The sequence below is a fragment of the Harpia harpyja genome, chromosome 17 (genome assembly GCF_026419915.1).
Source record: "Harpia harpyja isolate bHarHar1 chromosome 17, bHarHar1 primary haplotype, whole genome shotgun sequence".
Lineage (NCBI taxonomy): Eukaryota > Metazoa > Chordata > Aves > Accipitriformes > Accipitridae > Harpia > Harpia harpyja.
Window position 1 is genome coordinate 7,579,454 of NC_068956.1, and position 12,195 is coordinate 7,591,648.

The following is a 12,195-nucleotide window of genomic DNA, read 5'->3' on the forward strand; positions in this document are numbered from 1 at the left end:
TTTGCTCTTTTTTTTTCTTTTTTCTCCCCCCCCCCCCCCCCCCCCCCCCCTTCTGCTGCCTTCTGCCAGTCCAGGAATGTTTTCATCTCATACTCCTTTCTAATTTCTGCTTGATTTCCCCTGCTGCTTTTCTCTGTTTGTATTTGGTACAAAGCTGCAGGAGGGCATAAAAGATGCACACACAGAATTAAAGTGCTAGTACGCTTTGTTAGCACCTAGAAACTTACCTTCAGCCGAATTTATCACAGAAGAAATTGTAAATGTGATAAGTAGTTAAAGCTGGAGGCAGAAACATGCATTTCAGAAACGCTGGATGTTAGACTGGTCCTTTTTACTAGGTAGCTACAGAGTGCCACCTATTGTCTCCGAGTAAAACAGTGAGCTTTTAAAATAAGTTACCCTGAAATTACCTTTGCCTCAGTTACTGTTTTCTGCAGAGAGCTACACATTTTTACTGAGTGCATTTACTGCAAGAAAACATCATTCACATTTGAGTTACTTTTCCTTCAGTTCCTACTCTCCCATCACCGTGTTATCTTTAAGTCTTTGATTCCATTACCTCCTTTACAGCATTTATCTGCATTCTGGCTGGAGTTCTTTCATGTATATTAGAATTACATTCATAAAGAATTTTAATAGAGGCAAAGGAGTTTTTCCTAATGTTGCTTCCCAGATACTCAAGAAAAATTGGAAGACCTGTTCTTAGATCTCCTTAACTATCATATTAAAAGAGTTGACTATAAACTTTTATACCAGGTGAATAAATATGTAATATCCTCAGCCTTTTCTTTGAGTGTGGCTAAAGCACTGACAGATAGCTTATTTCTGCATTGCTCTTAAGAGATTACCTGGTCAGTGGCTGGTATTGTAGTTTGTTTGCTTAAGAAACTTTTTTCCTACTTTCATTTCATAACATGCTACAAAGCTTTATTGTCGTCATAAGTTTTTTTTTTCATTTTCATACTAAGTACACTATGCAAGCGTGAACAATGATATATTTCAAAAAACTTACTTATTGTATTATGGTGAATTGGCATATACCACCTACTTCCTGTAGATTTTGCAGTACAGTCATGGCTAAAGTTTATTTCAATGATGATGACAACAACACTTGTGTATTCTTGAATCCACTTTTCAGATTCTGCAGGATACTCAGATATGAAAGGAATATGAAGACTTGTTAGGGTTGGTCAGTCTCTATACAGCCACATTTGAGTCATGACCAAAATGACCTGATCAGGCTAAAGAGCAGGAGGCAAACCCCATTGTGTTCTAATCACGGCTTCTGACATTTCCCCGTTATTGTTTGAGCTTCCTCTGAACATGATCATCCAAGAGCAGAATGTGAATTTTGCTGTCAAAAGGCCAAAATTACAAAACAGCACTGACAGCGTTTTAGGCATAAATCTGCTGACTTGATCAGAGACAGGGATTAATAACTAGGCCAACTTTTTGTTGAGCTGCACAGCTTACTATTCAGTAGATACCCAGTTGTATTGACCTAGTTTTGCCCATAGCACTGGCTTTCAACTATTTGATCCAAGCTGCCTGTCATGTGGAAGTACTCAGTTTCATTTTGAACAAGAGCTCTCCGGATTTCTCGCCAGCAGAGGATGCAAATATATTTGTTTGACTTTACTGCCTCCTTTTCCTCAATATTCAGGTAAATAATAATGGCAGTAGCTCATCTTGCAAAGTATTTTTGATGTGTAGGACTCGAAGACAACAAGTGTCACCGTATCATTTTGTGGATGAGGAAATTGAAGCTGGAAGAACAAATGACTTGCCAGGATCTCTCAGCAGCGCATGGGCTAAGCAGGGGAAAGAATCCATGCTTCCAGCTTGCTGTCCTAGTTCTGCTCCAAGCCCCAGGCCACCCTTCCTAATTAAAAACCTGTTTAGACTTCTTAGATCTGGATTACATTATGTCTATTCTGCACATATTTAAGAAAGTGCTAAAAGTGTTGCTACAAGGCAAATCAACAGCAACGATCCAAAAGAAAAAAAAACAAACTTTATTTTCTGATTGGTTAAAAATACTTCAAGAGTATACAAACTCATGGCAATACGTCTTTTTCTCACAGCTGTATTTTTAAAAGGTTGTTTTCTGACTACAATGTTAAGAAAAAGTTGCAAGATGGAGGACCATATGGAGTAGGACTAATACTTTCACTAAAGGTTACAATCACCTTTAAAAATATTATAAAAAAATTGCTTTAGTTTTTTCTTTCAAAAATATTAAGCTTCAGTTTCAGAAAGTTGAGATGTTATTTCAAGATCGTGATCAAGCTGGAGACACTGAACATTAGCACTGGGGAAAGATGAACAAACACCTACTGATTTCGGAATTACCACATAAAGATTGAGTCTCCATGTATACAGCCATAAGACTTAGCTCGTATCAAATAAGACATCCCTCAATTAATCACTTCTCTCTCTCCCTTTTTTTTCTTTTCTTTAAAAACAAAACAGAAATGAAAAAGCCATTCATATGATGTAGAACTGTTATATAGTACACAGAAAATATTGGATCTTTGTTACAAGAAGCATTCTGGAGCACGTTTCTGTAGATGATGTGTGTGTGTTTACAGTTGTCACTTTGATGGTAACTTTTATTTTATAAAAATTGAGAAGTAGAAGAACATCTTTCTCTGTGAGGAGTCACAGACGCGTAAATGTATGCGTTTGTGTATTTGCAGGGCTAAGCTTAAGATTTACACATACTAATATAACACCATTTACACTTTTTCTGAAAAGTAAATTGTTAGAGGGATTTGAAATGGGGTAAGTACCAATAAATATGGGGGGGGGTATGTACATATGGCTGTGTGTGCTTGTATATCCAAGGGAGAGACAGATCTGAGGCCTTGTATGTAAAGTAGAGTTTGGGAACCAGAATACCTGGATACTTTCCAAAGGATGCTACCTTGATTGCTTAGGAAAGTCATCTCTTTCTGGACATAAGTTTTCCCATCGGTAAAATGCATGTTATTATGTTTACATCCTTTGGGGCATATTTTCAGTTTACAGATGGAAAGTGCTGTGTGAGATGTAGCTGTTATTATTTAGTGATTTCCATCATAGCGAACAACTTTCTAAACTAGTAAAGCAAAAGCAGATATCCCTTGGTCTGGTTCAGTGATAAAGCTGCTGTGTGACTTTACAATTGTAAACTCCTGACAATGTCAAACCAGAGTTTTTCATGAGATTCTGCTCTATTAGCTTGATCATACAATTGTTATTTGCTCCAAATCTGTCAGCATCAGACAGACTTGCCATTGCTTTGCCTCGAGTTTTGAGTTTTTTCTTTGTTCGTTTGTTTAAAAAGAAAGACTAGAACTTAAAATAAAAAGGGTACCATGTAACGATTGATTCTACTTGTATATGTAGTATTGCTATAAATTAGATTATAAAATATCTTCGGTGTTTTGGTTTTTCTTTTAATAATCTCATCACTTAACTCAGTGAAGATGGCTCCAGTGGGCTGAAATTAATAGAGATGTTTGGATTCAACCATGAAGGCAAAAAAAAAAATAATAATGCTGGTTAATTCCTACCTTATCTGTTCTCCAATTAACACATTTATCTCATTTGTTAAGTGGTTTCTTTAGGCAATAACAGGCCATTGTGTCTTAAGCAAAACATAGTATGCTTAAGATACCTTGAGAGATGTGTACATACTAAGAGTTTTGAATGGATAAACATTATCATTTTGTTTCTATACAGAGAGCCTCGAAAAATCATCCTGCACAAGGGCTCCACAGGACTTGGTTTTAACATTGTGGGAGGAGAAGATGGGGAAGGCATTTTCGTGTCTTTCATCCTAGCAGGCGGGCCTGCCGATCTCAGCGGAGAACTGCAGCGAGGAGATCAAATTTTGTCTGTAAGTATTTGTGTTGGGCTTTGCTGACCAACTGCGTAATCTTGCTCTTTGCCTATACTACAAGGGACACAAAAAGAAGTCTTTTTTGGTTTCCGTGTTGTGAATCCAAGCTGGAAACAGTTTATCACTGAATATTTTGTTTATTTGCTCTTGGTTTTTATAGCATTTGTTAATGGTGTTACTTGCACTTAGCTCAGAATGAGACTTTTCTCTGCTTAATGCTATCTACAGTATGGCAACGCTGCAGAGAGGACCTAAACACAGTGCAGACCTCAGCATCTCCCAGTTTAGGCCATCATCCAGTTCCATTTTGCCCAAAATGCACTACTGAGGCCAAAGATATTTCTCAATTAATTTCAGCTTTTCTTTGCTGAGAAAAAGCAGCACGATGAGATCACCTAGACTGGGGGTGCCATCTAGTGTTCACTAAACTGCTTAGCAAATGGTCCAATACAAGAGGGAGATTAATTAGGTTATGTTAATTAGCTCTGTGCCTCTAATGAATTTGATGATCACTCAGAAATTCATTTTCAAATTTTACAGGATAAAAGGCTTTGTAGCCTGAGGTTATATTATGCATACTTAGTCTCAAAAACATCTTTTTAATTTTTCTTTCATGTATATATTGATAGCACACATTTAAAAAACAGAGCATTTATGTTTTAAGCTCTGTCAAGTAATTGAGCATCTGACTGAAACAATCTGAATGTAGAGCACTTTGAATGACAATGAAAGCCTTGAAAATGTAGTTAAATATCCATTTACATTATACCGCCTTACAGAAAAAAGAAACTATCCCAAATTGATACAGTTGTGGCTGTTTCATGCAAAGTACATAAATAGCCTTAAGGCAAAGAGCTGAAACACAGGAATTATTCATCCCAGATGAGTGATGGACCCACTAGGCTGCAGTGTCACACTCACTCCCGCTGTCGTGCTTTCTGTCCCTGCAAATCTTGCATCCTTGGCTGCGCTTTGGTTAGCGTCGGGGTAGAAGATGGCTTTAGCCTGGACCATTTGTGGCACGGTTACGCAGCACTTTCCTGGTCAATGTTTAAATCCCTTCATGAGGAAGCTGGAGCGGCTTTTCCAACATTGCTTAGGAGTTTCTTGGCCACTGGCCTATTCTATGAAAAGTGAATTTACCTGCCACCTGTCAAAGTTTTGGTGTGAAAAGGTGGCTGGGGCTGTTTTGCGATATATGGAAAATCTGGCTTGTTAACACCAAAGGGAGGCAGTAACTTGAAGTTGTGAGGACCATAATAGTCTATTTTATCTAGACCTGTTCCTTGAAAATGGTTTAAAAAAAATTGAGAGAGGGCAAGTAAAAGACGTTTAGCTGCACTAGAGACGTCCCCAAGTAGAAGGGTTGTAGGAAACTGTAAGAAAACCAAAATAGACTCTTATAAGGTTATCAACATGAAGAGATAAGGAAGGCAAATGCCTGTGCCAAGAAAAACACAGACAAGAAACCTGAAGAACAGAAATGGAAATTTCTTCAGGACAATTACGCAATTTATTTTTCTTTGGCTAGATGCAGCAAAATAAGTCTGACTGAAAGAGCACTATGAGATCAAAGCCTTTCACAGTACATAGTATTCAGGAATCCAGCATCTCAGATACAAATTTAAAAGTCTGTTTTCCTTTATTTTTAAGCAGGTGTATATTTAGCACTGTAGGATACTGCCACAGTTGAATTTTTAAATCAGATTTTTGTCTGTTTTATAGCAGTGTTTTCCATAAGTTCTAATTAAAGTTACCAGTGTTGCTGCAGCATTTAGTTGTCATGCAAGAGTAGTTTATTTGTTCATTGAGCAGAGAGGGATGGAAGTTATTACTAAATTAGACTGCATGCATATCCCCAGGCAATCACCAAGTCAGGCGCTTCTGACTTATTTAGTCACAAATGACTATTAAGAATCCATTTTTCCATAGTCAAATGAAACAAATTTCATGCACAGGCTACTTCTAGACCTGATTAATTTTAGACCGTTGTCTGGTGAAGGGTCCCAGACACCTTAATTTTATAAGGGCTGCACAAACTGGGTCTGTTTCTCTCTGTTTATTCTTTCTTGTCTCATCCCTCAGAAACACTTATTTCCCTACAGAAATAGTTTTCCCATTTGTTTCTCAGAACATGACAAATCTGATTTACCAAGAACAAATAGTACCCTCAAAGGTAGTATTTCTAATTAACTCAGGCTTGGTTAAATTTCTTTCAGACAGAAAGCATAGTAAGTGATTTAAACTTTGGAGATCTGGACTTAATTCTCTGATTTTGCTGTTGTCCTTCTATGTGACCTTAGGCAAGATGCTTTATTTTTTTAAGCCTCGATCTCCCACGTAGAAGAGGAGGATCACAGCACTTTCCCAATTCACGCCTGTGCTGTGAATATGGCAAAGTGTTGACTGGTTGAGAGATGTGTATGCTCACCTTTGGGAAGGTACCTACAAAAATACCTTCAAGAGACTGCAAATCCATGAGTGAGACCCAACAAAGCTAGGAATATGCATTACCTTTGGGTGACACGCTGGATGTATCCATAGTCCCAGAGTCAACCCACAAGGCTTGGGCAAATCCCCTAACCTCTCTGCCTCTCTTTCTGCCTAATTGCTGTTATGTGATCGGGAAGGGTCCAAGCCTACAGCCCTCCAGGGGCTGGCTCTATGCTAGGTTATGCAGCAGCCTTGGCTCCATGGACGAGTGACAGTTGAGTTTACTTTTCCCAAATGCCACCAGATGGCAGCGCAGGATGAGTAATGACAGAGAGCTGCCCTTGGAAACTGGCTAAAAGCTTTGGAAAAGCAGTGATAGACTTCTTTTTCTGTTTTCAGTTAATTGACTGGAAATATTTAAAACTTACTTCAGGCTGATATTCCCAATGCTTCTGTGCAGAGAGACAAAATGAATACTATCTGAACCTGAAGGCAAATTGAAGAATAATGGAAAATGTTATGTTTCAGATGGTGAAATATTTCAAATAGCAAAAACCCGAATTGTAGTGTTACATTCATGATAAGCTGTTTTTTCCCCCAAACGGTAGGATTTTTTTAAATGTCGGTTTCTTCTTGCTATAATTCATTACTCTCTTGTGAATTACCACCAAACTAAACATTTTCCTTCTCACTTCTGAATGTCTTTAAAATGTAGTAATGCATACTATCACCAGTGTACATTCATCACTATAAGAGAATGTAACCCTCCCTGTAGTATTGCCCTCTTATTAAGTATAATGTAAATATTATCAGGTAGCATTTTGAGTACTAATTGACATCATGACTTGATTTGCGAAGTGCTATGTACATACAGATCAACTTTTGTCACAGATGTGTATAACCCAAATGAAACAGCTCAGAATATCAATGGGAAGTATTATTTCAATTTTAGAGCAGTAGAAATGAGGTGCCATTATGTTAACTGAATTGTTTAAAATCATGTGAGAAGTCTGGGCCAAGTCCAGACTTAGAGGCTGCTTGAACTCTGATCTAACCCCAAGTTCTCCATCTGTTAGGAAAATGCAGTCTCCAATAAAAATAAAATGTAATGTTCCTTGATGCCATTCTTGCAGTTTAAAATTCCACTTCCAATGCTAAGGGATATATTGCCTATTAAAACAGCAATGGGAACCCAGTGTTGTGTAGTTAAAATCACCTGCAAGAGAAAAAATGACTTCCAGGAGCCATACGCATAAAATGGCCACACATTGTGCATACGTCCTTGCTGACAGAAAGCAGTACAAATCTTATAATTTTAGGAAAGAGGTACATACTGAATACATTGTCATTTTTAGGGGAAATTCCTGGGAAGGCAGGTGGAGGAATATGGTCCTATTCAAACAAAAATTGCTGCATCGTTTTTTGCCTTACAATCTCAAATCAAAATTACGACAAAACATACCTAGTTATTTTAGGTGTCTTAACCTGCATGCTTCAAAGCATGACAGTGCTTTGATAGTCCCAGGTCGGCAACTTTATCTATAGGTACAGTACCTAAAGCACAGAGAGTTAGTTTACATATGCATGTTCAGCAGCAAAATTCAGATTTACAATTTACACACAAATAATTAGTGCATATTGCTCCTTGAATTCTTATGATGACATCATTGTTTTTCAAACAGTTTTATAATTTTCCACAAGACTGCATCAAATTCAAAATGTATGTAAAGGGAGAATAAGGTGATTTAATAGCCATAAGGAGGTAACAGCAAGTATTAGCATTTGAATCTTAACCTTTGAAATTACTGAATTTTCTGTCTTTGGACAATACTAAAACTCAGATTAATATACTTAAATTTAGACATCTACATGCTTGCTGCGTGTCTGGTTGCCATTAAAGTCAATGGAGGCTAGAGAAGGATTCAGCTGGCCAACTATGAATTGTGTAGAGTGAGTTGAATCGCTCTGTAGGCTTTATTGCCTGTATTGATTGGGTATCCATTGACTTTAAGCTTAAACCCTTACCACATACGTGTGTGTCTATATTTTGGGTGTCTTAAACTGAATCTCACATTTCCTGTGTGTTGCCCTTATAATATATGTTTGCTTTTCAGCTACCATCGTGCTTGCTTCATCACAAAGAAAAGTAAAATAAAATTGTGGACCATAAAAGCAGTACCAGTTTTATTTCATCCTCCTGTAGAAATGCTTTAGTACGTTGTGGTTCACAATGGCAGGATGAAGCGTGGCTGGTAGCCTGAAAGTAGAATCAAGAGAAAGAGGAGACTGCTTGCTCTGGAGCAAGACTGCTGCTCCCAAGCAACGCATCCCACAGGTTACCTTAAGGAAATAAAACAAGTTTCCTGAAGGGTAATTGCTCAACAGCAAGAGGAAAAAGAGTAGAAAAAGAACAGGCTGCACAGCGGAGATGCAGGTAGTACTCATTAATGCTTCCATTTTCTCTCCCATCTAACCTGATTCAGATGAATGAAGTTAAGCAAATTCTGTATGATTTTCTTCTTCATCTAGCATAGTACCAGGATCTATTTGTATATGGGGAAAGACAGTATCTTTTTTCCCCTACTACTTTCTGAGAATCAAATAACTATGCATTGGGAAAGGGCTACCAGAGGTATTCTGTGGGGTTTTCTGTCACTGACATTATATACGGTTAGTTTGCAATGCTGGTATTTCAGCATCTCAATTCAGTACTGTCTCCCTTGTAGAGGGAAAGTGACCTCTTACACTGATCAGATTTTGTCTTGTGTCTGTGCATCGTCCTGCTGTGATTTTTTGTGAGATGTTTGCTTTCCCTTATGAACAGTTTAAACACTTCTTTCTCCTTAGTTCCTCCCACACAACTCCTACCCGCCTTCTCACTCACATCTGTAGCAAAATACAATATGCATTTGAAAAAATAGAATGTTCTCCAATTTCTACTCCAAAATGTGTGCATATAGAGCAGGATAGAGTGCAAGGACTCTGTGCTTATTTATAGCAAATATTTATGCTTTATATTTGCTACAGTTAGACTTGGCCTTCAGATTGACTTCCCTTACTTTAGTGCAGAGAAGCTTTCAGCTTTCTAATTTAAAATGGCTTTTTGCTCATGGTAAAAGCAGTAAAACTACTTAGGGCAAAGAGTGCATTTTGTTCCCTAGTTAGAAAACTAAGAAAAATGGCAAATACCATTTGGTTTCGCTTCTCGGGTTGTTTTTTTTTTTTTTTCCCAAATTGCAACTGGCTTGGAAAACATTTGAATCATCTCTATAGGGCCTGGAATCTTTTCTCCATGGAGCATCAGCTTGAGACTCTTGTGTAATAGCGTTAGGATTATAACAGATACTCCCTTTGCCTTACAAGACTTATTTGCAGAGGCACTGATCATATCCTTAGGATGCTTACTTCCCTGTGGTGGTGTGGATGATACATGACTCTGTCCTCTGGCATAGGAGAGTTTATCAAATTCTGTGGTCTCTAGCTGTACTTGTCCATAAAGTCTCCCCTTATGTTTTTAACATTAATCCTAATAAGCCAATAGGAAAAATACAGCTATGTAAACCAGCTTTGAAGTAATGTGTAGAGCATTGTATGTTATATATTGGGAATGTCAGTATATCATCAGTGCAGTGACTTAAATGGGACGATCAATTCACATGATTGGACTGTTTTAAAGGAGTAGAACTTGCTTGAAAATCAAGGGAGAATGTGTTGAAATGTATGCAAATGATAACTACTGCATGGTAGGTGATAAATGTGACAGATCTGTAAAAAGAAAATCTCTAGAGAGAAAGGGAGCTGAGAGCACAGGTGCTGTCATATGTTAATAGGATCACACCAACTAGAAGGGCAGGTGGATAAAGCTCCTTAGGAGCAAATAGTGGATTAATCGAAATTCAGGCTTTGTTAATATTGGGAAGTGCAGGGCATATAACCCTTTAGGTTCCCTCTGTGGCCAACAGAAAGATGTAGCCACTTCTGGAGTACAACTTACCTTGCCCTAAAGCAGACATTTTACACAGGTCAGATGACCATTTTGCTGTAAAAGTCTCTATTTCTTTTCACTGATTACAGAGAATTTGGCATGACTTCCTTTTATTGAGATAGATCCCATCCAAACTGATTAAACATTCTTCAATCTTTTTGGTGGGCAATATGGAAAAAGCAAGTATAATTCCAGATTTTATTCTGACCAGTAAGGAAGAATGGCCTGAAAATGGGAGAATGAAACACAATTTGCCCTTGAGTGACCAGATAGTGTAGTGGCAAAGTTTATGATTTTGTGCTGGAGGGGAATGAGGAAGTTCAGAAGAATAACATGAACTTCAAAAGCAGTCTGCTGTGCATTCACAGCTGATGTTGAAAATCCCACAGGAAGCAAGTTTTAAAGTAGCAGTTAATTCAGAAGTGGTAGCTGTTATTTTAAGAAAAAGTATTAAGAGCAGAGTGAAAAAAAGAAAAGATACTGAGTGTAGTAAGAAATGAACCTTGGTACTTGAGAGCCTTTTGATAATACGAAACTCAAGTAATCAACATTGAAAAAGTGGGAGCTGAGTCAAGTTACTGTGGTTATAACAACCTAAGTCCTAAAAGTTTTTAAATGTTAGGTAAAATTTTGGGACAAAGTCAGAAGGGCAAGATGTAAAGTGGACAGTAACTAGTAAGGATTAGAAAAGGTAGCAAGAAAATATTTGATGAGAATAGAAAACCAAGCAATAAATTTGCTTCCTAAACAGTTGGAAGAAAGACTAGTTAGAAGTGAGACCAAGAGAATTCAAATGTTTAGTGCATTTTTGCTTTTGTCTGCTTTAAAAAAGGATATATGATCATCCAGTTAGGGCAGTTATGAAGAAACAAAGAGATAACTCTTCAAACTGGACTAAGGCAAAACCAAATGAGAACTTTGACAAATGAGATACTTAGAAACCAGCTGAAATTCATTCTGAAATACTTAATGAACTATTCAATGCAGACCATTCAGAGTTTTATTCCAGAACTCAAGGAATATTTGGGAATATAGAGGAGATGGGCCAATTTTCAGTGAAAACTTCAGGGAGAAATAATCAACGTATTTGCAGATAGTTAGAATACAACAGAAGGAGTAATAGCCCCTATGAATTTTTCAATAATAAATTGTCAAGTATAATTTTCTTCCTGAAAGAACAGCCACGGGGCTGGAGAAGAAGCAATAGATCTCATTTTACCACAAACTTGCTGCCCCTGTAAGCTGCCTGTCAACATCTTCGTACAGTGGCAGATCACAAGGCTCCAAAAAACCTAGAGAAAAACAGAGAAAAGCAAAGATGCTGTCACAGCAGGATCTGATGGGGAGATCTGGGGCAAACAGTGTGTTAATGCAAGCTTAGACATTGCCAATAACATTGGGAAGTTTGGGGATTTGAAGATGAGTTTTAAATGGCATAAGATCTCTAAAGGTCCTCAGCCTGTTTATGTTTATATGAGATCATCTGGGTGCACAGTGCTCCACCTTTCTATATAAGCTCAGTTTCACCTTTTACAAGACATGCAGACATAATCTCCAGTACTCGCTGTCATCATGATGAATCAAAAACATTTCACATGACAAAACTGAATCACCCATACAACTTCCCTGCACAAGAGGAGATTTTTAGAGGTACAGAAGGCAACTGGACACCCAGTGAACAGAAGTTGGGTGCAAATGCAAATTTATGCTTTTGAAAACCCTCTCTTTTATATATTTAAAGAAATGGCTTATTAAAAAAAAAAAAAGTTGTTTTTTTTTCCATGAAGACTCCGAGTTTAGAACCTATGTCAGGAAAGCCCTAGCATCCTCCTTGACCATAAAAATTCACTTTAATGAAGTATGAACTGTGTCACTGTAAACACTACCATCT

The 12,195-nt window shown here is 37.7% G+C and overlaps 1 protein-coding gene across 33 annotated transcripts in view; it reads left to right on the forward strand.

Annotated features, from left to right (window-relative positions):
• DLG2 (discs large MAGUK scaffold protein 2) overlaps positions 1-12,195 on the forward strand; it is a 1,027,713-nt gene that overhangs the window by 789,682 nt on the left and 225,836 nt on the right. For all 33 annotated transcript variants that reach the window (XM_052812305.1, XM_052812308.1, XM_052812306.1 and 30 more), the window contains one exon: positions 3,727-3,883. In XM_052812305.1, the coding sequence (XP_052668265.1) occupies positions 3,727-3,883 (157 nt within the window). The remainder of the gene's footprint in view (positions 1-3,726; positions 3,884-12,195) is intronic.